A 27,049-nucleotide genomic window follows, 5' to 3' on the forward strand; every position below is an offset into this window, starting at 1 on the left:
ACCTTGGTCATCGTCCTTTGAAAATTATTCTTGTTTTATGGACAATTTGCAAAGATTCAGAGGAATTTCTTTTATATTCTGTTTCCCACAACTTGCTTTTGATAAGTTCTCAAATGTCCTGTCTGGATATACAGATTACAGACTAAGGCAGCCTTTTTTTGGTGGGGGGAGCTATGTTTTATTTGGTGACCTTGTAGTTGTTCAGTCGTTAAGTTGTGTCCGACTCTTTGCAACCCCATGAATAGCAGCACACCAGACTTCCCTGCCCCTCTGTCTTGGAGTCTGTCCAAACTCATGTCCATTGAGTTGGTGACACTATCTAACCATCTCATCCTCTGCCACCTCCTTCTCCTTTTGCCTTCAGTCTTTCCCAGCATCAGGGTCTTTTCCAATGAGTGCTTTTCGCATCAGGTGGCCAAAGTATTGGAGCTTCAGCTTCAGCATCAGTCCTTCCAGTGTATTCAGGGTTGATCTACTTTGGGATTGACTGGTTTGATCTCCTTGCATCCAAGGGGCTCTCAAGAGAACTATCTAGCACCGCAGTTTGAAAGCATCAGTTCTTCCGCGCTCAGCTTTCTTTATGATCCAACTCTCACATCCATACATGACCACTGGAAAATCCATAGCTTTCACCACTGAGAACTAAAGCCTGGGAGGCACCTCTCAGATAAAACTGTTCCCAGAAGGTAAGGGAGGAGCCTGAATATAGAGGAATTTTTGCTGAAAAAAAAGAAAACATAGAGTCAAACATCAATAGATTACTGCTAATCATAGAAGGCAGACATCTCAAATTAAATGATTTTGGTTCTTATCTGTAGATGGAAAGATGCAAAAGTCTGACTCATGGAATTTATTCCTTTGATATGTATCCTATCTTGGGCCAGTATCCTGTTTTTCTCCATCCTGAAATCCTTTCAGGGCATACTGTCTAGGGTAGCTGCAATGGTTGATGGTTGATTTTCACCAGAATGGCAGGCAACATTCTTGTTTACAAAAATGGCAGGCAATATTTTTTTATCCATATTGATGTTAAAACTTAGAAGTGCTGTATCCTGGGAACTCTTCAAGCAAGAAGAGGGAAAAAAGCAGACACATAAGTCAAGCTTTTCCGGGTCCTCACCAGCCAACTTCACCTATAATCACTTAAGGTTTAACCTTTCTGAGTTTAATTCACTTTCCTTTACTCTTTCAAGGCCTTGAACTCTGAAAAACTACAATACTGTTCTCTGGCTATAAGGCAATTATTTTGACTCCTCAAAGCCTCTTCTAACTGTGACTCTCCCGTTTTTTCTAATTAGGGTTCTATGCTTTTTTTAAAGTTAAGGTTCTATGCTCTTTATCAAATGTATATTTTGTTTTCCTCAGTGAAATGTGAATGTACCAAGTAATTTTAAAGTTTATTTAAACATTTTTTCCTCCCCTCTCTAAGTGGTAGTTCACTTTAAGAAAAGCTTTCAAGAAGTCTAGAAAGCATTTTGAAATTAGTTGAATTCCTCTGTTTTCTACTTTGGTAATTTTTATTTCAGTAAACTATGAAGGTTATTAGAACTGTAAACCTGTTGGATATTTTTGAGAAATTAATATTAATTTAAAAATATTGTCACACTTCATAAATTTAAGAGTGTATGAGAATGTGAAAAAATGTTGGATATTTGTTAAGTAAAAGTGAGAGGATTTTTGTGTGTGATTTTCTTTCCCTGTTTATACCTTCACTTAACAGTATGCTGCCTTTCCTATAATTTGTATACCTCCCTTTAATTTTTTTAATGAAATATTTATTTCATTAAAATATTTTTTATACTTGCAAATTGGATTTGAGAGTCAAGCTCTGATAGCAGTTTCAACTCTTGAGAAACCACACTGTGATTAAGGGCAGTGAAAAGGAACTAGGGTGAGCCAAGCTCTCAAAAGGATGGCTTGGTGCTGGCCAGAAGCTCCAATAACCTGAACAAGTTTTTTAAGAGGAAGCTTTCTTGCCAGCCTCATTGGAACCTTGATTCAGTCCCCAGATAACATAAAATAGTCAAAGGTAGGATTTGGTTCTCTATGAAGTGGAACAAGCACCTTGATATTCTTGTGAGGCTGGCGCCACTGCAGAACTCCAGCCTTGGGGAACTCTGGCACTGGCTTAAGCCTCTTAGAGACTGAAAACCTACTACAGATCTTGGAAAGCAGAGACAAGTCCAAAAAGGGGCTTCTTCACTGTCCTCCATACATCCGTTTGTTCTACTTGGCCACTAGTGCAGGCATGTACTCCTTTTTATTGGTGATTATAAGGGAAAGCTTCTGTGTGTTCAGAGTCAATTTGTATATGTTTCAGTGGACTGAGGGCTTCTTGTACCCCTCCCATGTGTAGTTCTCCTCTCTATTAAGCAGCCTCTGAGAATATGGGTGTGCAAATCAATCCCAATTGCCTGTAATGCTAAATCTTGAACAGGTTATAGCTCTTGTTACTAGAGAAAATAGCACTGAATAATCTGGGGATGTATGTGTTCTTCTACTTCCTTTTCTCTGATTATAAAAGTGGCCTGTACTCATTTTTAAAGTTTATAAAATGTAAAGGAGAATAAAATCCCTTGTAATCTTTCTCTCTTTAATAGCCTCAGTTAACATTATGAAATGAATGCTTACTGTCATGTATTTTACTGTTATTGTATTTTATATAGTTGAAGATAAATACAAATTTTAATCTAAAAATATTCACACTTTCTTATGCTATTAACATTTTTCATATATGTAAAAAATTGACTCTACAGGAACAGTCCTGTTTTAAAGGAAATATTGGGTCACAAAATTATAGGAGATCTGCTTAATATATTTATTGATTTTCTGAAATAATACGAGTGAAAATTCCTGTGCTGTGGCTAATTAAATATTTCATAGCAGCAGTATAAGGAATACACTGCCACCCTCATTTTTGAAATAAAGATATTGAACCTTTTAGGAGATTAAGTAGTTTGCACATATCCATAGAGCTAGTAAGTAGAACTCAAACTCTGATTTTTAAAACCCCAGAGTCCATCCCCTCAATCATTGTGAACCTAATTTTAGGAAACTCGTATATTCCTAAAACCTACTTATTGATACTCATGTTAAGGAAGCCTTACTATTGCAATCCAAAGAGTTTCATTGGCAGTAAAGAATATGTGTAATTAATTGATCTTGTTATTTCTGTAAAGTAAAGTATAGGTATTTGTTGGACATCTACTATTTTGAACACTTTGCTGTCTCCTGTGTTCTGGTCCTTACCCCTAAGAATTTTACTGTCTACACGAGAAGATAAGAACTGCATTTATAAAATAATGAGAAAATATAAATATGAAGTTGAATATATAGTGTGTAATATTTCTATATTAAATAATTAATCTCTTCACTTTGTTGCACCTGATGCAATTGTCATTCTCTGATTTATAAAATTAAAATCAAATCTAAAAGGCCACTGTGTCCTCTGGGAACCTGGAAAATTGCGTGTGTCATAAAATGAGATCTGTAAAGTGTGACTGACTAAATATGTATCAGATCCAGATACCTGAGTGGTTTCAGCATCCTGTCAGCCCCAGGGAGCATGCCCAATCACGAGATTCAACAATGTGTAGCCAGCTCTCAAGCATTCCTGTTGAACTGAACATGTGTAGGTCAGCAGAACACCTTGACAGTTGCTGCACCTTGACTTGCGGGCTTCCTACTGACAGAGGCGGCGTCAGTGCTTCAGGGGAAGCAGCGTAAGGCGTCTGTCATATGGGAGTGACAGCGGTGAAGCGCCAACCTTGGATGAAGTCGTCCGACAGAGGAGGCTTATTTAAGCTGGCCATCTGACCATCAAGGCTGTCAGAAAGAGCGCTGTGGCTATGACTCAAAGAGCTGCTTTCTGTAGGAGCATAGTATGAGAAAGGTGTACATGTGATTGAGCAGCTGCTATATACAAGGTTATCACAGATGATTGCTATTGAAAGATATGAAGGATGGATTATTTAAGCTTTTATTAACATGGCGCTCATCATGTATTTGTACAGTTTTAGAACTTTACCCTTTTAAAACTTTAATTATTTGGGCAATACATATGATAGAATTAATTTATAAATGCCATATAAATGTTCTTTCCAAAGTAAATAGAAACTTAGTATGCTGTCACTCTATATAGTTTATCTCCTTCCATTTGAGTTATCTTTATTTGAAATCTCTAAAATAAGACTATTTTGTGAAAACTCCAGGATAAGAATTTTTTTTTAATTTCACATTTGTGCTCTATATAATTAGTTTAATAAATTGGTTTAAATTTTATTTCATGTAGTGCTTTCATATTCCCTGCAACTTAACTTGTTAACAATATTTTTTAAAGTAGGGCAAGGAATTTATGAAAACCCATTAGACATTTCCTAGATGGAAAATATTTTTAAAGAACAGGAATACCTGTCATTGTTCATAAATCATCATTTGAAGCTATCCAGTTACTAGTTGTTTGGAGGAATTTTCCAGACATATATGCAAATATATTGGTAGATTTTATTTAATTTCAAAAGAAAATATGATACCAACTTCATGTAGTTTCTTAAATTCATTCCTGGAAAAAAATTAAATCAAAAGGAAAACATCCCTTTTCATATTTGTTTTGAGCAGATATTTGAGTTGTTTTTGAGGTAAATAGTAGATTGATGTTAAATGTTTCTCTTGCTTTGTTTAACTTCACAGATAGAATTCAAGGGATAGTAACTGTACAACTTTTGAATTTTCTATGTGTCTGTTTTGTCTGTATATAGGGGCTTAAACAAGACCTTTCGATTTCATAATAAGCAGGGCTGAGGGACAATAAAACTTGACATTCTTAACTGTTAACTAGTACATTTCCCTATAGTCCTGTGCAGTTACCTTCTTCTTAATGATGTAGAAGCCAGAGTCGTAAACTAAGCATGTACCCAAGGCACTATTGTAAATTGCAAATAGCATCCGTGTGTCTCTTTGACCTAAGACTCAATTGGAGTACAGGAAGAGAAAAATAATTTTTAAGAGTGAAATAGAAGCAGAAGTCAAGAACAAAGAATACACTAGGAAGATGGACATATACAAAAATTTCCTAAGTTTTTGCAGTGATATTTGTTTAGATGGGTCTTTTCATATGTGCAATACTCCTCTACTGAAGAGCCAAGCGCTAGATTGGGGCAGCCTCTGCTGCTGGTTTGTGTGTTTGTGTGTCTGTGTGTGGGTTGGCAATAATGCACTCATGAGATAATACAAATAATCAGTGAGGGAATAATTAATGATGTGGCAGGGAATATTTTTTGATAAATGCTTGGGGAATGAGGTGACAGGCGTGAAATTAGAAAATTCCTTCAGCGATCTAAAATATAAATAGCTTTCGGAACTGAAAAGAGTTTCACAGCTGAAGATTTTATTGTGTTGAGAGGAAAAACTTTTTTCTCTCCCCCACTCCCTCCTCCTTTGCAAGTTGTTTGTCCATTCACAAAACAAATACTCTGAAGCCCAGCGCGGCTCATGGGAATAAATTTCAGGTCGAATTAGTACAGTTTCCTTGCTGTCAGGATGCTGGAATTAATGGTGTTTTGATGACACGAATTTTGAAGGGCGAACAAAGAAGCTGAAGGGAGAGAGACATGACTCCTTAGAAGCTTGGTCCTCCTCTCCCCCAGCCTCTCTTGTCTTCCCTGTCATCCGTCTGCCAATCTCCCTGTCCATGGTTAGTTAAAGGCGCTTTTTATCCTCTTTTCTTTCCCACAGAGTTTGCCAGATCCGGCCCGGTGCCTGGGTTCCAGGAGGACACGCTGCAGTTGGCCTTCATCGACTTGAGACAAGTAAGTCTTTGTGTTTTTGTTTTTTGTTTTTCTTTTAAGATGTGTGACTGAAGACCATCAGGTCTTAAGGAAAAGAAGAGGGGAGGGGCATTGGCATTGGCGATTCACACTGGAGACCTAAGGGCTTTTCCCTGTGTTTGAGGCCACCTCTTTTATTTAGCTATCTGGGATCCTTAGCTATGGTGGAGTTAAAGGTTTTGTGGATGGAACGAAAGGGAGGAGGTGGAAGGAGGGCCCCAGAATGTAGCGGGACTCAAGTGACCCTCAAGTGATGTGACCCATTGTGCTATAGTTGGCTTTTGCAGACACAGCAGAAAAGATAACTCGGCAAACTGATGCTAAGCAGGTGCACTGATGCAGACTGCCTGCTTAGAGAACTTCTGTTTGCAGATAATGAGGGCAGTAACAGTTAATAAAAATGAAATATTTTACATTCTGGATTGTTGGTTTGGTTTGTTGACTTTTTTTTCTGTTCCCTTAAGTCTTCTCATCCCCACCTTTGTAGAATGTGGTCAGCCATGAGTGACTGAGTGGTCATTTTAGGTGATTAGTAAAGGCCCTGACCAGTCATGACGACCTGGCAGGTAACCCTACTAAAGTAGTGTGATGAAAGCTGGTACTTAGGTATACCTGAGGTTTGCAAGCCCATCAGACAGAGTCATTCTATAGAGCTGTTGCTTGCAGATTGAAAAGGGTGGGTTGGTGGGTCTTGGTGGATTTGGTACAGAGGAGCAGTATGGGTGGGGGCCGAAAGAGGGAGAGGGTTAACTGGGCTTTGTCATCTCTTCACTCTGAAGATGGATGGGGTTGGATAGAAAGTGTGAATGAAGTAAGAATCAATGACTGATGCTTCTCTCCTATTAAAACAATCTTTTTTTTTTGTCTGTTTTTAAAAGGGTGCTGGCTTTGTTTCTCCTGCCATAATGATGCAGTGCCTCTTGTTTTCAGAGCTGACAAAGTTTGCATTCTGAGAACTTTTAGATGCCCAGGGTATTTCTTAAAGCTGTAGGACCCCTTGTATTGGTAGTCTCCTTACCACTGTGACTCGATTCATGCTAAAACAGCTTTTAACCCATAATGGATGGCCTGAGCTACCCCTGAATCCTTGTGGATGGGTGGTGTAATCTGTCATCTGATGACAATTCTGGAAAGCCCTGTTAAGCAGAAAACAGAAAATTGTGTCTCTATAGACCCGCCAAAGTTTGCGGATTCAGGCAGCGTCCCAGAAACGTGTGTCAACTTAATATTTAGGAGTTGAGGTGGGGGTTCTCTTAAACATAAAGGCTTTCTCAGCATGGTCCCGAATGGAGCTGAGTATCCCTTTAGACCTTCCACCTGTGGATTCAGCAACTCAACTGAGGTGTTCAGGTTTTAACCCCTTGACTGATGTTAAGGCTGAAAGGTTGGGATTTTGCTTTGGAGTTTTGTGGTATGGGATCTGTTTGACTATCCCCGCACTGTTCCTTCTCAGAGACTTCTGAGCCAATTGGCTTTTCTTGGAAAGCAGAAATTGAATTCACTGGAAAAACACATCCAAGGAAAAAATTTTTTCTTCTCACTGTTCATGAAAAGGAAGTGTGGTCATTCTCTCAAGTTTGTGGTTTTGTTCCCTATGGAAAGTAACTAGTGTTCGCAGAAAATGTTAACTACAGGAGTAAGTGAGAAAGCACAGCCAAAGTAAGGTGGGTCTGAGCCGGGATGAATGCTGAACTACTTGTGAGTTCTCAGTGAGCACTGCTGTTTATGCTTAAGCTCCTATTTTCTATTACATTTTTGTTCTCAGAGTTCCTTGCATGAAATTTTTAGTAGTAGAAAAATCTCTAAAACACTGAATCATGAAAGAGTATGCCTCTTTCTATTGAATCTATCACTTGATTTCTATTTATGTCTGTCTCTATTAAGGCAGCTTAAATTCTTCTTAGATCATATGAAAAACTTCTCTAGCTCATTATTAGCAGGTTAACCTCAGGTAGGTTAAATCAGTGTGACAAAAATAATCTTTCCCCATCCCATGGTGAAAATGCATATCTCTTTGTAGTTCATCTTAGTCATTCTCATAAATTAATTAAAATGAGCATTGTTTTTAAAGGGAGCAGCTTATGAACCATTAAGAGATGTTCAGATTATAAATAGAAAGCCTGGAAGTATGTTTTCAAATAAGACATGATTAGGTGTCCTTTAATATATGTCCTTTTGCCTCTACTCTTTGGAATCCTAAAATGGAGTTACAGAATTTGGAGGCTACGCTGGGTGCTGATCTTAAAAATCATGTAAATGTATCCTGATTTATGGAGCTTCCATCTGCTAGTGATTGAATCTTTTTCACACATAACATTGTTACCCATTCTATATCTAGTTCTTATGTGGTTGATTTTATACACCACAGCTGAAGGTTTCACTCTCTTTGGACAGTGTTTTCCTTTTAAGACATTTTATTAACAAACCAGATTTTAATCATTAAATCATTATTTAATAATTAGTCATTTAATTATTTATTTAGCCTGTCTAAACCTTTAGTGTCTTGACTCAGTTACCCACCTTACTATTTGATTTGACCATTATGTATGTTCCTTATAAATCAAAGATAACAGTATTGATCAGAAATGGCTGAGGTTAAAGAAAGAAATTAAAGTTAAAGCATGTTATAGGATACATATATGCACCCATGGAAAAGGGGGATTTGTGCCCGTTAAGTGCAGCAAGGATGTTCTTTTACTGTCATTGAGTTTGTTTTGCTCACTGGTTTATGAATATATTCATGCTGATCATGTTTTTCATGTCCTTTTGCTTTAGAGTGTTTCAGACTATCAACTGAATGATAATTTTGAAAATATTCAAAACATAGAATATTTGATGAAATCATCTCTGTACAGACTATAATAGCACAGTGTCATTTGAAAGCCATAGAATTTTATTAGGAAGCAAATTAGATGTGGATAGCAAAATGATTTATCCTTTCTGAACCATCCTGTCTACTCTGATTTTTCTGCTTCTTAAGGAAAAAAGTGAAATGACATTCTGAATACACAGGATTTCATGATATTTTATGTTTGTAAAGCACTTCAGAATTAAAGCATATTTACACACATAAGTCATTTGTCAGGTTTCTGGATTTAGAAAACCAGCTGTTAATGGGGATTAGTGCAAATCAAAATCTCCTTTTGCACTTTATATTTTCGGTATTCCCAAGCTCATGAAAGTAGGATTGCAGTACAATTTCACATCCATATATCAAATGTGTGCTATTTCTATTAAAATCCAAAATTTGGATTAATCCTAAATATTGAGAAGGTCAGCTTAAGGGCTCACTTATTAACTGTCTTGAAGTAGCATTTATATTCTAGGTACTAATAGTTGCTGTCCCTTAATGGTTCATAATTGAGAGTAGCAACACAAGGCCACTGTCAGATCCTCAGTAGTTATTTGATTCTCAAACAGTACTATGGTTGGTATTTTCTTCTGTTGTTAAACTCTAAGTAAATAATGCCAATGAACACCAGAATTTGAACTTTAGTTGATTTTCATTTCAGTCTATCAAACTCTGAGTGCCTACTATGAACAAATTACAACTTAGGTGTTGTGGGAATATGCAATGGATATAATATACTCTAATAGCAAAGAGGTGAACAGCAAATACTTGATTCTAATATAAGGCACACTATGAATAAGTATTTCATTGGAAGGCTAAAACCATTGTGTATGTTTCAGTTATTTCAACAGCTTTTGCTGCATGACAGATCACCCCACAACATATTGGCTTAAAATAGGCATCATTTATTTAGCTCAAGTTTCTACAGACTGGATAGATTCAGCTAAGCTCATCAGACTTTGAGATGAGCTACTAGAGTAGCTGCAGACTGCCTGATCCAGGATGCCTTAGCTAAGCTGAGTCTTCTCTGCTCTTTGTGATTTCTCTCTAACCAACAGCCCAAGCCAGGCTTCTTCACATGGCATCCTGGCAGGGTTCCGGGAAAGCAAGAGGAAATGAGAAAACCTCTTGAGGCCTACACTTGAAATATCACTTCTTCAGCATTCTGTTGGCTAGAGCTGGTCACAGATAGGGCCAGCCCAAATTCAAGGAATAGGGAAATAGATTCCAACTTACAGTCTAGTTGGAATATGACTGTTACATAATGATGCAAAATAAACAATGCAAATCAGGAGCAAAATTAAATCTCTAAGTACAAAAAAAGGCCGTGAAGTAGAGAGGTCTTTGTAGGCCTTGGCAGTATAAAATTTTTCATGGTGAAGGTGGAGAGTTAAACCGAGAGGAGAGTTACATTGAGAATAGCTGGATTGAAGTATTGTTTGGAAAAATCTGTTCATGTTTATGTGCGTGTGTGTGTATGTATCTGTGTGTTTGTTGTTAACCAGGATCTAACTGTCTTTCTGCCTTTAAGTATTAAGCTCATCTCTTTAAATACCATTTTCTTAGTTTCTCTTCTTTATTCTTTGCTTTTACGTCTCAGCTTTTTCTTGGACCTCTTTTTTTATGTTCTGTATCTCCTCATCAAATGCTGTTTATTACAAGCTTCCCTGAAACATTTCACATTTCTGTTATTCCATTCATTATGAGAGTCTTAAATCCCCCTGATAATTATTACATTATTTATTTAATTTTTAGCTGTTCACCTTCCATTTCTGACCAATAGGCAAAGGCTTGAATGTGTTCTTTAGCAGTGTCACATTATTTTCTGTTCTTTGGCATCAACAGTTATTTACTTCCAATATACTTAAGTTTTATAAAGCTGAATGAATTAGGTTGTGACATTGCATCAGATCTCCTGAATGGAGCTTGTTGGCAACGACTCTTAAACAGCAAAGCCATCCCAAGATATCTGTGGCTTTTTTTAGATTGAGTTGGTGACATTCCCTCTAGGCCAGTTATTCTCCAATTTCTAAACCTTCTGTCTAAAGTAAACACAGTGCATTTCCATTGCAGGCACTTAACATGCCTTAAAAACAACTATAGGACCTAAGAGAAACAATTGTAAATTTCTTTGGAGATATTGAACAAATTCTGGTATTATACCTGTTAGAGATATATAGGCAAAATCAATAAGTTAGCCAACATCAGGTAGGGAAACCTGAGAACCACTCAAGAATCTTACTATGTAGAACTGCCGCTTTTATTTCCTCTCCTATCTTGATCCTGTTCAATAAAATTTTGTCTTTTTATTAAATTTACTTTCTGTCTTTTTTGGCCTACCCCCAAGTTCAATGAACAGTATTCCCATTAAGAGGAATATATTCCCTTTGCTTGACTGGTGTTGGCTCCTATGGAAAAAAATCCTAACTTTGCTTAATAATCACTTATATTTTAGCCTCAGTTGAATATCCATTTATATCAAAAAAGTGCTTTTGTCTAATATAGCACATATCAAAATGATACTTAATAGAATTTATTTTATATTATTTCACCCTAACCAGACTAAACAACCCCTAAGTAGGTGATTACACAGGAGGCTAGGCTGGGGGGAGGCAGGAAAGGCCTCAAGGATCAGTCTTCGTCACTGATCATTTCTTCCAGTATTAAACTGGAAGAAAGCCATCTCCCACATGTACTACTTAATAAGGAGGGGTGGTAGCCTGTCGTTTCCCCATGTATTTACTGAGCAGTTGTCAGTAAGTGATGATAAAGAAGGGAGGTGTGGGTGTAGATAGTAGGGGAAAGTTATTATGAAAGGATATTCTTGATGGAAAGTAGAGACCGTGGTATATTAACCCTCTAGTATTGAAGTGTGTGGATCAGTAATGTTGTCGGTAGAAATGCTCTCCAGGTGCTCAAATAGTTTGAGGATATTTAATAATAACCTATAAAACTGGGAGTCATCTACACCAGAGTTATTAATCAAACAGTTTGATAACCCATGAAATTGGAAGATGTCATTTCTATAAATGATGTGAATGGTGGGGTTGGAAGGAATGGTTTAAGAGATTAATTGAATTATCTAGGAAAAGATTATGTGCACAACCAATATGATAGCATATGTAACCTATCCCTTGGACAGTAGGGAGATCAAAGCAGTGTATCCTAAATTTAGTAAATCCTAAAGGAAATCAACCCTGAATATTCACTGGAAGGACTGATGCTGAAGCTAACGCTCCAATACTTTGGCTACCAGATGTGAAGAGCTGACTCATCGGAAAAGACCCTGATGCTGGAGGAGATTGAGGGCTGGAGGAGAAGGGGACAATGGAGGATAAGATGGTTGGATGGCATCATCAATTTAATGGACATGAATTTGAGTAAACTCAGGGAGATAGTGAAGGACAGGGAAGCCTGGCTTGCTGCAGTCCATGGGGGTCACAAAGAATTGGACACGACTGAGTGACTGAACAACAATGTAGGTAGATGTCATTGCTGATTAGAAGAGATTGTAGTATTAATAATATATTGGAACACCTTCACAAATCTCTGCTGATACAGAGCTACTAAAAGTTCCTTCAGGCTATAGTCCATGTCTTGACATAAGCATGGCAAGCACTTGAATGTTAATATAGACCTCCCTAATCAGAAAATATTTATTCATTCATTCATTCAACATATGCCTAGCACTGTTATAGTAGGTATAGGATAATGAATAAAATATGGTCCCTGCCCTTGTGGAGCTTATATTCTGGTATAGTTTGCCCATGCTGGTAAAATAGGCCTTTTTAATATTCTGCCCTTCCCAAAATCTCTCTTCATGTGTCCCTGGTGCTTTGAGAGAATGCCATTTTGTCTAGATAATCTATTTTTGGTATTGATGCTATATTGGTCAGTTTTAGGGACAGCTGCAGAATTTTCTGTAAAAATCTCCAGGACAAGGTGAAGTCTGCTACATATTGATAAGCTGCTGCTGCTAAGTCGCTTCAGTCGTGTCTGACTCTGTGCGACCCCATAGACGGCAGCCCACCAGGCTCCCCCGACCCTGGGATTCTCCAGGCAAGAACACTGGAGTGGGTTGCCATGTCCTTCTCCAATGCATGAAGGTGAAAAGTGAAAGTGAAGTTGCTCAGTCGCATCTGACTCTTAGTGACCCCATGGACTGCAGCCTACCAGGCTCCTTTGTCCATGGGATTTTCCAGGAAAGAGTACTGGAGTGGGGTGCCATTGCCTTCTCCAATATTGATAAGCAGGCTTTCACAAAAGAGTATTAGGTATGATTGGCAGCCTGGCATAAATAAGATGGTTAACTTGAAATACTTCAAAAAGTAGTCCTTTGGTTTTTCTAATTGTATTGACAAAATTCTTTTGCCCAAGTTCTTTTGACAGGTGCTCATAACCTTCACAGTGATACCTCTAACCTTAAAGGAGTTTCTGACAGCAAATACTTCCTATTCTGAAGTAGGAGAAAGCTAACACTTTTGGGTCTCTAAGTGTAAATAAGTGAAAGTCACTCAGTCATGTCCAACTCTTTGTGACCCCATGGACTATACAGTCCATGGAATTCTCCAGGCCAGAATATTGGAATGGGTAGCCATTCTCTTCTCCAGGGAATCTTCCCAACCCATGGATCGAACCCAGGTCTCCCGCATTGCAGGCAGATTCTTTACCAGCTGAGGCACCAGGGAAGCCCTTTTGGGTCTAGTTCTGTAAAAAAAAAAAAAAAGTAGAAATGGGAATATTTCCAAGAATAGACTCTACTGAGCTAGATTTTTGACCTCAGATAAGTCAACGCTAGATCAGCATACACACGGATGGGGCACAGGTGAATAAGGTCTTCAGCTACTGCAATGTGGCTGCAGCTTTTGTAAACCAGATATATCTCCTTACCTTGCTCAGGACAATATTAACTAGAGCTGTCACGGAAGATTTTCAGAAGGAATTGCCAGTAATATGTCATACATTCTAGGATTTACTGAATGTTTTTGGTTGGTTGGAGAATTTATTCTAGAACTGTTGAGACTTTGTCTCACCGAGACCAGCCTCTTAATTGGGGAGGAGGTGAGCTCAGAAATTCTGTCTTAGGGCTCATTTCTGATTTAACACAGAACCCATTTTTTCTAGACTAGGGTTTTATGGGATAATATCCAAGTAGAGTACAACTCTTTGGTAATAGAAAGTCATATAAGGAATCACTTAAGAGCTAGGAAAAGACCCAGATATTTAATGGGCCAGATAACATTATAGCATGTTAGGAAAAACCATTTTCTATTTATTAACCTCTCTCTATGGAGATCATTTTAGCAATTCAGAGGTCTAATTTCTTAAAGTCTCATGGAATCATTTCAGGAGGTCAGGAGTCAGAGGAGAGGGAACAGATATTACTGGTTGATCCTCACCGCATTGAGACCATGGTAGTCTCAGAAGAGGGAGACTCCTCAATGATTTTTTTGAAGTAAAGAGTAGTTGGGGTCCTTGAAGGGCAGATGGAAGGGTTAATGAGCTCCACTGTGTATTTGCCAGGGGCTTTGCTTTTCCTCTGAGAGGAGGCATATCCACTTAGCAAAAATTTAGGCAACAGAAACTCTTTGCACAGTTGTGCTTGGTGGAGAGGCCTCTTAGCTTCTTTAAGGGCCTCCTCCTGTAGATAGTTTGTGTGTCAGAAATGCTGAATCATTAATAATAGGATGTTAATGGCAGATACGTGGAAATAAGCAATGGATGAAGAACCCTCAGTTAGAGGAGTTGTGGACAATCTTTTGGGTAGCAGGAGATAAAACACCAGGCTTTTGATGTATTTTCCCACAAATAATACATTGGACTTGGCCTTTGACTTACAAGCTGGCCAGGCTAACATTTTCCATTGTTACTGGCAACTCATATTGGTATAGCCCTGGGTTAGATGGCTCATCTAATCTAAAGCTGGTCAACAGAGCTGTCCACTACTTCCTACTTTAAACTGGAGGCAGAGAGATCTGCCAGCTAGAGGTTCTACCCAAGTATAGAATAGCCTTTCCAGAAGAGAGAGTCTCTAGTCTGTGACAATCGTCCTACTCCTTTGGTCCAGTAAAATCTCTGTAACTTTTAACATGAGCATGGTGCCAGCGTCACTCCAGATAGCCCCATAATGAAATATGTCAGTTCAGAGGCTAGTTTCATTCCCTTTCAACTCTTATGTGAAGAGCGAATAAGTGTAGCATAGTAAGCCACCTGGTTATTTCTATGTTGGCTCATAGACATCTGTGATCCTCATGCTAAATCATAGAAGACCTAGGCAGTCTGTGAGACTAGCTACTAGGCTGACCTGAGGCGCTGCACCACTCTCTACTTTCTCAGCAAGCCAAGCCTCGGAAACTCAGATTTCTCCCTTACCTCTAACACAGTGTGGATACGCATATGCATAAGCCTGGAATTTGTGAATTTCTTAGATAATAATATCCTCAAGAGGAAGGACAGGAAAGTCATCACCAGTGAATTTCCTGGGAGTAACAGTGGAATCAGAGGCTGTTGTAGGTAGTGCTGGCTGAGCTGAAGCCTGATGAGCTCCCAACACAAAGCTCATCTGCATTAACTGCACTGTCTAGTGTCCTATTAGAGGACACGCACAGGCCAAAGGGCAGTAGAGCCAGTGCGTGCGCGCTCAGTTGCTATGTTGTGTCCGACTCTTTGTGACCCCATGGACTGCAGCCCACCAGTCTCCGCTGTCCATGGAATTTCCCAGGCAAGAATACTGGAGTGGGTTGCCGTTTCTTGGAACTAATTTTTAACAGGGCTTCCCTTGAGGTTCACTCGGTGAAGAATCTGCCTACAGTGCAGGAGATCCAGGTTCGATCCCTGGGTCTGGAAGACCCCCTGGAGAAGGAAATGGCAACCCAGTCCACTATCCTTGCCTGGAAAATCTCATGGACAGAAGAACCTGGTGGGCTGCAGTCCATGGGGTCGTAAAGTGTATCCTACTGGTAGCCGCTGGAGGGCAGCAGAGAGGGACAGCAAAGGGCTAGATTTGGGGACTTGGGGCATATTTCATTTTGCAAACAAAGAAGCCCCCATAACTGTAAGAGAATTAGCTCTCTGGGAGCCACCATTACAAGCATAGGCCCATGGTGAACAAGGGACAAAAGGAACATCCAGAACCTGATCTGAAGGTTAAAACCCTTTATTAAGCAAGCTCAGAAAACAGGATTTGGTAAAGAAATGAAGTAGAATGAACTATGAAAGGGGAAACAGACATCAGTAAAGATAGGGAACCGAAAGGGCTGTCTAAAATGTCAAGTGCAATGAAGCAAGCAAAGATGGAGCAAGAACCAAGTAAAAGAAACAGCTACAGTGGGATGCACGCCAGTGTGACCGCACCGAGGCAAACGGACAGTCAGGAGCAACTGACTCTCAGGCAGCCGCACAGGAAGGAGCCTTTTGTAGGACACCTATCAGCAAGCAGGGAGCTGCAGAAGAATTTCAGACACAAGCACACAGCTATATCAATGGGATGCTCACCTCGTAAAGTAGTCCCTCCTTGACTAGCCAGGATTATTTCTTGTTTTGGTCTTTGTTGATTTCAGGAGCAAAATAACCAACTGAGAATGTGGAGAGAGAGAAATGATAAGGCATTTTAAGATGTGACTAAGGGATTATTATATATGAAATGTTAAATTTGGGCATGAAGCCCTTCTGAATAGTATTGGTGTCTAAGGACAGCTCACTTTCCTAGTATAGCTTCTGATGTTCCCTTTTGGTATTTTACACTGTAACATTTGCTGAGAATATCTTTCTTTTGTGGAAAAGAAAACCAGGCTCTTGACTAGTTATATAGGCAAGATCCCAATCAATCCGAGATTTGGGATCTGTTCCCAGTAGGTTAGCAGAGAGCTTTTTGGAGTCTATTCTAATTGCTCTGTAAGCAGATTTCCAAACCTCTTAAGTATGGAGAAAGAAAACTCTTTTTTGGCCTATTAAAATTCTAGTGTCTCCCTTTGTTTCAACTCCTTAAAGTCAGGAAAAGGAAATTCTTGTACATGTAAATTACAGTAACCTTATAGTGGCTGTTAAGACAGCATAATGGTTAAGAAATTTGGAATCAAGAAGACCTGGATTTCTAGCTGTGATATTATTTGACCTTGCTAAGATGTAGTTTCCAACTATCTTAGATTATACGTTTACCAAATATTGTGATGTAATTACAATATCTTATTTAGTGCTTACTCCAGCATTTTTAATCTTATAAGCTATAAAATCTTCATTTTTATAGGACTAAGAAATGTTTCCAGTAGGTTAGTTCATAAATATAACAGGTTAATAAATTATGCTATGCCCTATATTAAAGAAATATCTCTCATCAATAAAAAGAATAAACTACTGATACATCCAATTCTAGAATTTATGTAAAATTCCAGAAAGGGAATTTCATACAGCATGTTTGAGATTCATCCATGGAGTAGATGTATCAATAGTTCATTCCTTATTATTGATGAATGATATTCTTTATATGGGTATATTGTACTTTATTTGATTTTTCACCTCTTATGAACATTTTGTTTCCAATTTTGCATTATTGTAAATAAGGCTGATGAACATTCATGTACGAGTGCTTGCATAGATGCATGTTTTTATTTCCCTTGGGTAATGCTCGGAGAGGAATTATTGGAGTATATGTTTGACTTTAATTTTTTAAGGTCAAACTATTTCCCAAAGTGATTGTACCATTTTCCATACCTGTCAGCAGTGAATGAGAGTTCTGGTTGTTACACATTCTCTTCAACACTTGGTGTGACAGTCTTTTATTTGTTTGTTGGTTTGTTGAGGCATAATTAACATGTAGTAAAAATTCATCCTTCTTAGATATACAGGTCTATAAATTTTTACAAAGTTGTGCAATTGTGTAACTACCACCAAAATCACGATACAGAATATTGCCATTACTCAAAAAATTCCTTTATACCTCTTTGCAGTGAGTCTCCTCTTTATACTCTCAGCTTCTGGCAATGATTGTTTTGATCTCTGATGCTACAGTTTTGCCATTTAAAAGGAATAATACATATAAATAGACCCATACATTTCATTTGACATCTTTCACTTAGCATGATACTTTTGAGATTCATTCATATTGTTACGTATGTTAGTAGTTTCTTCATTTTTATTACAGACTACTATTTTGTAATGGGGATTATTTATTTACTCATTCACCAGGTGGTAGATATTTGGATTGTTTCCAGTTTGGGGAATATTATGAAAAAAAAAACTACAATAAAGATATGTGTAAAAGTTTTTATGTGGACATGTGCTTTCATTTCTCTGGAGTACTTAGGAGTGGGATTACAGAGTCATATAGTAAGTATATGTTTAACTTTATAAGGAATCGTCGAACTGTTTTCAAAGTTGCTTTACCATTTTACATTTTCACCAAAAATATTTGAGAGTTACAGTTGCTGTGCACCCTTGCTAACATTTCATAGTGTCAATTTTCTTTTCATTTTTAACATTCTAATAGGTATATATAGCGTATCTTGTGGTTTTTATTTGCATTCATGTAATGACTGTTGATGCTGAACATTATTTTGTGTACTTATTTGACATCTGTGTTTCTTCTTTTTTATGAAATATTTGTTCAAATCTTTCATCCAGTTTTAAAAATAGTTATTATTGAGTTGTAAAAGATTGTTACATATTCTTATTAGCAGTTCTATTAGATGTTTGGTAACTTTTTTTCCCTAGTCTGTAGCTTTTAATTTTCGTAACAGTATTTCTTCAAAAGTTTGAGATTTGTACCTTGATAAAATATAGTTCACAGTGACATCAATTTTTTCTTTTATGGCTCATGCATAATGTAGAACATGAAGTTCTTTGTTAAGAAATTTTTACCTAACCCAAAGACACAAAAATTATCTGCTTTTTCTCTAGGACTGCTGTATACAGTTGGGGTTTTTGTTTTGTTTTGTGTTTTTGTTTGTTTACACCTGCATCTCTGTTGACACTTTCGGAGTTAATTTTTCAATATAATGTAAAATATGGTCGAGGTTCATATTTCTATATAGAATGTACAGCTTTTCCAGCACCATTTGTGAAAAAGACCATACTTTTTTATTGATTTGCCTTGAAACCTTTATCAAAAATCAGTTGGCCAGAGATGTACTGTTCTCTTTCTGGACTCTATACTTTGTTCTGTTCATCTGTGTGTCTGTTGTTTTACTCTGTCTTGATCTTGCTTTTATATCGTCTTGAAATGAGGTAATGTGGTATGTCCTCCTGTATTTTTTCTTTTTCAAAATTGTTTATTTACTCTAGGTCCTTTACATAGATATTCTAGAATCATTTTGTCGATTCCTACTAAAAAAACTCTTGGTGGAATTATGACTAGGATTTTACCAACTTCATAGGTCACTTTGGAGAAAATTGGCATTCTGACAACATTGAGTCTTCTAATCCATGTACATAACCTGTCTCTCCATGTATTTATGTCTTTGATTTCTTTTATCAGTGCTTTGTAGTTTTTCAGATAATGTGCACATACTTTGCTAGAATAAATCAAAATACTTCATGTTCATTTTAAATGCTGTTGATTTTATGTCAGTTTTTCATTGTTCATTGCTAGTATATAGAAACCCAATTGGTTTTTGTATGTTGATCTTAAATATCAAAATTTTCAAACTCACTTATTATATCTAATAGTGCTTTATGCATCTTTGGGATTTTCTGCTGCTGCTGCTGCTGCTAAGTCACTTCAGTCGTGTCCGAGTCTGTGCGACCCCGTAGACGGCAGCTCACCAGGCTCCCCCGTCCCTGGGATTCTCCAGGCAAGAACACTGGAGTGGGTTGCCACTGCCTTTTCCAATGCATAAAAGTGAAAAGTGAAAGTGAAGTCGCTCAGTCGTGTCTGACTCTTAGCGACCCCGTGGACTGCAGCCCACCAGGCTCCTCCGTCCATGGGATTTTCCAGGCAAGAATACTGGAGTGGGGTGCCATTGCCTTCTCCTTGGGATTTTCTAGGTAGACAGTTATGGCACCTGTGAATAAAGACAGTTTTACTTCTGCCTTTCCAATTGATGCTTTCTGACTTGACTTGTTGCACCAGGACCTCCAGGACAATCTTACGTAGAAGTGCTGAGAGCAGATATCCTTGCTTATTCCTGATCTTAGTGGGAGAATATTTGATCTCACACTGTTAAATGTAATGATAGCTATAAGTTTTTTTATGCTTCTCATCAGTTGAGAAATTTTCTTTTAATTCTTAATTTGCTTAGAGCTTTTATTATGAAACATATATCAATTTTGTTGTTGTTGTTTAGTCACTAAGTTGTGTCTGACTCTTTATGACCCCATGGACTGCAACACGGCAGACTTCCCTGTCCTTCACCATCTGCCAGAGTTTGCTCAAACCCATGTCCATTGAGTCACTGATGCCATCCAACCTCTGTCACCCCCTTCTCCTGCCCTCAATCTTTCCCAGCATCAGGGTCTTTTCCAGTGAGTCAGCTCTTCCCATCAGGTGGCCAAAGTATTGGAGCTTCAGCTTTAGCATCAGTCCTTCCAATGAATATTCAGGATTGATTTCCTTTAGGATTGACTGGTTTGATCTCCTTGATCTCCAAGGGACTCTCAAGAGTCTTCTCCAGCACCACAATTCAAAAGCATCAGTTCTTTAGCACTCAGCCTTCTTTATGTTCCACCTCTCACATCTGTACGTGACGACTGGAAAAATCTTATTTTTTACTATATGGACCTTGGTTGGCAAAGTGATGTCTTTGCTTTTTAATATACTGTCTAGATCTGTCATAGCTTTTCTTCCAAGGAGCAAGCATCTTTTCACTTCAGTATCTCATCATTTAATTAGTCATTATTAGTTTTGGACTTATGTTATTACTAGGTTTTTTTAATGTATTTAAATTATAATGTGTTCATACATAAAGCCTTCTTTGAATCTGAATTTTTCCTTAAGGTAATTTCTTTATGCAAGAGTTATAAAAGCATTTTTATGGCTTTTAAATATATTGCTGGTTCATATAACAAAGTAACTTAAAGTACACCTAGTAGTGTATTCATGTACTAGTTCTTCAGCACCCTCATCAATACTGAGTCTATAAATTATAAATTTTAAGTGTTTGGTTAACACAAGAGGTATAAGAGGGTATTCTTATCTTTTTATTCCATGTCTTTTTTTTTTGCTGCACATTAAAAAAATGAGTAGCCCATGAACATCAGTAAGGGCCTGAATTTACCATTGTCTGGTTTTCAGTTCTCATTGCCCGATCCTGTGGTAGGTTTTTGGTAATCTGATTTGATGGATCTCCAATTTACCTTTTAGCTTATTACAATCTAGTAAGAAAGATAAACCTGATGTTTCTGAAAAGTAGCATATGACTGACAAATTGAGTATTGTGCAAGCATTACAGGCATTTGAAAGAGGGAAATATTGCTGAGCCTTTAGAAGTGAGGATTCTTGCCTTTCTGGTTAATGGGTCAGTAGGAGATGATTTTGTTTCTTAATTTTATTTTGTTTACTTAGTTTTATAAAAGTGTTCTGTGACCAGTGCATTTGAGATTCACTATTTATGGTGTCTCTAAAATTGTGTGTGAAATTTAATTCCATGCTAATAATAAAAAATGTTCAAACTATTGCTTACCTCCAGTGTTACTGTAAAAAGAGCAAATGAGCTTACTATTGGCTAGAAAAACTAAGGTGTGACTTCTCTATTTTCCAGAGTATGCTAAAAGAAAACAATATGCTCCAGAGATTTTATATAAAGATTGAGGTGCATGTATTCACCTAAGCTAAGCATCAACCAGAAAAGACTTATCAAATTCTTCCCAGAGTTCTGATGCTTTGGGCCAGGTGAAGACAAGTAACAGGGTCTCTGTCATAATGTTTTGGCTACTTTAAAAGCTACTGCTAGTATAGTCTGTGGTATTCTGTGACCTGGGGCCACAAGAGACTTGGAGAGACAATGGGAAGAGAGCTACTGGTACACCAAAGCTATGCTTAAGAGAACAATAATGAATTAGCAACATCCCTGAAAGTGAATGTATGTTAAAAGGGAAGGGAAGGTGTATCATTTTTTTAGAGTGTATGTTGCTAACCATTTGTCAATACAACATTTGTAGTGTGTGTGCTTCCCTGGTCTAAATCCAAGTGTGATTAGAGTTACATTGTTGTTGTTGTTCAGTCACCCAGTGGTGTCCGACTCTTTGCAACCCCTTGGACTGTGGCACGCCAGGCCTCTCTGTCCCTCACCGTCTTCCAAAGTTTGCCCAAGTTCATGTCCATAGCATTGGTGATGCCATCCAGCCATCTCATCCTCTGACACCCTCTTCTCCTTCTGCCCTTAATCTTCCCCAGCATCAGGGATTTCTCCAATGAGTCAGCTGTTCACATCAGATGACCAAAATACTGGAGTTCCAGCTTTATCAATCCTTCCAGAGAGTATTCAGAGTTGATTTCCCTTAAGATTGACTGGTTTGATCTCCTGCTGTCCAAGGGATTCCCGGGAGTCTTCTCCAGCAGCAGTTAGAAGGCATAAATTCTTCAGCAAAGGTCCATCTAGTCAAGGCTATGGTTTTTCCAGTGGTCACGTATGGATGTGAAAGTTGGACTGTGAAGAAAGCTGAGCACCGAAGAATTGATGCTTTTGAACTGTGGTGTTGGAGAAGACTCTTGAGAGTCCCTTGGACTGCAAGGAGATCCAACCAGTCCATCCTAAAGGAGATCAGTCCTCGGTGTTCATTGGAAGGAATGATGCTGAAGCTGAAACTCCAATACTTTGGCCACCTGATGTGAAGAGCTGACTCATTGGAAAAGCCTCTGATGCTTGGAAAGATTGAGGGCAGGAGGAGAAGGGGACGACAGAGGATGAGATGGCTGGATGGCATCACCGACTTGATGGACATGGGTTTGGGTGGACTCCGGGAGTCGGTGATGGACAGGGAGGCCTGGTGTACTGTGATTCATGGGGTCGCAAAGAGTCGGACACGACTGAGCGACTGAACTGAATTATTCAAGGCTCCACCTTCTTTACGGTCCAGCTCTCACAACTCTATGTGACCCCTGGGAAGACCATAGCCTTGAATATATGGACCTTTGTTGGCAGAGTAATGTCTCTGCTTTTCAACACACTGTCTAGGTTTGTCATAGCTCCCCTACCAAAAAGCAGCCGTCTTCTGATTTCATGGCTGCAGTCACCATCTGCAGTGATTTTAGAGCCCAAGAAGAGGAAATCTGTTGCTACTTCTACCGTTTCCCTCTCTATTTGCTATGAATTAATGGGTCCAGATGCCACAATCTTAGATTTTTTAATGTTTAGTCTTCAGCCGGCTCTTTCACTCTCCTCCTTCACCTTCATCAAGAGGCTCTTTAGTTCTTTCAGTTTCTCCCATTAGAGTTTGTATGTCAAATATCTGCATATTTGAGGTTGTTGATGTTTCTCATGCCTGTCTTGATTCTAGCTTGTAACTCATTCGTCATTTCTCATGATGTGCTCAGCGTATAGATTAAACAAACAGGGTGACATTAGACAGCCCTGTCGTACTCCTTTCTCAATCTTAAACCAACCAGTTATTCCATTCAGGGTTCTAACTGTGGCTTCTTGACCTGCATACAGATTTCTCAGGTAAGATGGTCTGGTATTCCCATCTCTTCAAAAGCTTTCCAGTTTATTATGATCCACATAGTCAAAGGCTTTGTTTGGTATAGCTGATGCAACGGAGGTAGATGTTTTTCTGGAATTCCCTAACTTCAGCTATGATCCAGTGAATGTTGGCAATTTGATCTCTGGTTCCTCTTCCTTTTCTAAGCTCAGCTTGAACATCTGGAAGTTCTTGGTGCACGTAATGCTGAAGCCTAGCATGCAGTATTTTAAGCATGACCTTACTGGCATGGGAGAGGAGTGCAGTTGTTTGATGGTTAGCACATTCTTTAGTACCACCCTTCTTGGAAATTGGGATGAGGACTGACCTTTTCCAGTCATGTGGCCACGTGGGGTCTTCCAGATTTGCTGGCATATTGAATGCAGCACTTTGAAGGCATCATCCTTTAGGGTTTTGAATAGTTCTACTGGAATTCTGTCTGGCTCTGGGTGACTGACCACACCATTGTAGTCATCCTTTTCATCTGGATCTTTTTTGATTATAGAGTTCCATATGATGCTGTTAATTTAATTTTTCCTTCCCTTATAACCTCTGATAGAAATCATTAAAAGAGAGAAAGTGGTTTTTCTTGTGTTTTCTTGGGAATACCAACTTCCTATGTCTATCTGTGTGAACCTCTTTTCCTTCACTGTCTGATTGATTAAATGATAGTGAAAGAAGACAGTTAATTTCATTGGAGGAGGTAATGATTGACTTGGAAAATAAGTGGATAGTGGTTATATTCATGGTTCTTTCTGTTAAGTATGAAACTATTTTATTGTTACTTCTCTTGACCTGTCTTATGCTGCTTACCATTGAAAATTTCCTATTTCTTTTCTTTCATTCTGCTACCTACTGTTTTTAAAAAATACAGTTATCGTTATGTCATTTGCTTGCTTATAAAGCCTAAGAGCTCTGTTGCCCAGAGAACAAATGAAAAACTCCCAGCAAAGCAAGTCTGGTCCCAGCCTGTCTCTAGTCTCCTTTCCCTGTCTTTTCCCCATGTAACCTCTAATAGGACCACTCTTTATACCTCTCTAATTCAAAAACTGGACAAGCTTTAGGCCCCCTCTGCCTGTCACAGACTGCTCTCTTGATAAAGTGACAAACTCCTTCCCTTCCTTCACAGCTTGGCTCAAATGTCATCTCCTTTATAAATTCTTCCCAACCTCCTCAGACAGATTTAATTGTTCCCCCTTTGGGTCCCTGACATTTTGTTTGTCCCTTCATTACTAACTCCTTGGTAATTACTTGTTTAATCATCTGCCTTCTCCATTAGATTCTGAGTTCACCAAGGGCAGGATCTCTGTTTTTATTTATCCTCAAATTTCCCCTGCTCCAGTGGGTAACATAGTTCCTATGAGGTATTATGCTTTCATAACTGCTTTCTGAATGCATTGACTTAATATTGTTTTGTGCCATTTCAGAAGTAAATGGAATTAGATTGAATTTCTGATAATATTTGTACTCAAACTCCCTTAAATAAATAGTATTCATTATTTTCCTGCCACACCATGCTCTTCATTTTCACTTGAATTCAGTCCTGTTAAATGAAGAGCAGAGGTCACAGCCCTGAGAAAGTAGGACCAAATATAGGGAGAGGGAGCGTCACCAGTAGTCCCTGTGACCCCCAAATAGGAAGAGCTTCACTTCCTATAGTGAGAGTCATGAGGAAAGCCTGCCTAGACAGGAGATGACTTCTTAGATGAAACACTTGGTCATATTCCTCCAACCTTAGTGAGCACCTGGGTTCAAGTATCTGGCGATGCCTTTGTATTTCTGTGCCCAGATGGGTATCATTTTTTCTCAATGGAAATGCTCCCTTAGAGTCCATCCAGCATTTCATCCTTGCTATATCCCTCTGAGATGCATGTATCCCCCCTAACTGAGCTCCAAAATTAGGCCAGAATGTCAATCCAAATTCTGAAATAAATTCACAATGTTGACATCTTTTTTTAGAATGACTTCTAGTTTACAAATAATTCCTATTGAGGCAGTGAGGAATTGTGAATCAAAGTGATTATTGCATTAAAAATATAAATATGGTCGTATTTTCCAAGCCAGAAATATACTATCTTCATCTTATATAATAATTTTAAAACTCTTAACATGTTATATCCTTATTTTAAATGTCCTGAAACTAAGTCCCTGATTCCCCTCACCCCCGCCCCATAAAACCAGGCTTCCCAGGTGGCACTAGTTGTAGAGGACCCACCTGCCAATGCAGGAGAAGTGAGAGATGCAGGTTCGATCCCTGGATCAGGAAGATCTCCTGGAGGAGGGCATGGTGACCCACTCCAGTGTTCTTGCCTGGAGAATCCAACACACAGAGGAGCCTGGTGGGCTACAGTCCATAGGGTTACAAAGAGTTAGCCTTGACTGAAGTGACTTAGCATGGCACCCTCAAAAAAACCTGTTCCTTCTGTAAGGAACCTGTTCTTCTTCACCTCAGTTAATGGCAATTCTGTTCTTGCTTGTAGGAATAGATATCTTGAAGTCATCTTTGACTCCTTTCTTTTTCTCACCTCCTACATCCAGTCTGTCATGAAACCGTCTTTTCTCTCCCTTCAAAATATATCCAGAAACCAGCCATTTAGAACTATCATTTTTCTCATGATTCAAGTAGTAATTATTTCTCATTGTATTCTTGCAGTAACTTCCTAACTAGTCTCCATGATTGTGACTTTGCCCCCCTACAGACCATTCTCAATATGATAACCAGCATGAAACAATTAAAACAGAAGTCAGATCATATCAGTCCTCTGTCCAAAACCTTACGATGATTTCCCATTTCACTTTAAGTAAATGCCTAAGTTCTTTTAATGTTAAGTCGCTCCAGTGGTGTTCGACTCTTTGCAGCCCTATGGACTGTAGCCCACCACACTCCTCTGTCAATAGGATTCTCCAGGCAAGGATACTAAAGTGTGCAGCCGTGCCCTCCTCCAGGGGATCTTCCTGACCCAGGAATAGAACTCATGTCTCTTATGTCCTAAGAACTCTCATGTCTCCTGCATTGGTAGGTGGGTTTTTTACCACTAGCACCACCTGGGAAGCCCTTTTAATGACCTACAAGCTACTGTAGAATTTTTGTGCACACACACACACACCCCACTTGACTGTCTGGCCTCATCTCTGCTTTTCTCCTCACCGGCTCTGGCTCTGACAGCCTCCTTGTTGTGTCTCCACTATGTCAGGTACAGGCCCAGCTCAAGGCCTTTGCACCTGATATCAACTCTTCCTAGAAGGCCCTTTTCCAGATACTTGTAGTGTTTGCTCCTTTCTCTCTTTAGGTCTTTATTCAAGTCATTTAAAATTCACCTTTACATGGAGGCCTTTTTTATTTAAGATTGTAATGTCACTCTCCTGCTACCCCTGCCACCCTACCACCAAACCAAAACCAAATAAATAAAAAATAAAATAAAATAACCTGACTCAGAAAACTTTATCCCCTGTGGTTCCCGGAAGTATTGGACCATAAGTAGTTGTTTTTCTGATAGAAGCATATAAAAGTATCTATAACAAAACCCATAATAAAAGAATTATTTATAAATTTCATTTTGCAAAAAAAAAAAGAACTCTATCCTTTCCCTTGTTTTATTTTTGTCTGGAGAATTCATTATCTTCTAGTATGTACCTTACATATCTTGCTTAATGTATTTTCCCTTCACTAGAAAATGATTTCATGAGGGTAGAGATTTGGCCCATTTTGTGAACAACTTTATCCTTAATTCTAGAACAATTCCTAGTACAATAGGCTTTCAGT

The 27,049-nt window shown here is 38.6% G+C and overlaps 1 protein-coding gene across 1 annotated transcript in view; it reads left to right on the top strand.

Moving 5' to 3' along the window:
• The window catches only part of EXOC6B (exocyst complex component 6B), a 707,283-nt gene that overhangs the window by 538,515 nt on the left and 141,719 nt on the right, over positions 1–27,049 (top strand). The window contains exon 20 of the mRNA XM_052647541.1: positions 5,734–5,807. Within this exon, the coding sequence (XP_052503501.1) occupies positions 5,734–5,807 (74 nt within the window). The remainder of the gene's footprint in view (positions 1–5,733; positions 5,808–27,049) is intronic.

This window comes from Budorcas taxicolor, chromosome 11, assembly GCF_023091745.1.
Source record: "Budorcas taxicolor isolate Tak-1 chromosome 11, Takin1.1, whole genome shotgun sequence".
Taxonomy (NCBI): domain Eukaryota; kingdom Metazoa; phylum Chordata; class Mammalia; order Artiodactyla; family Bovidae; genus Budorcas; species Budorcas taxicolor.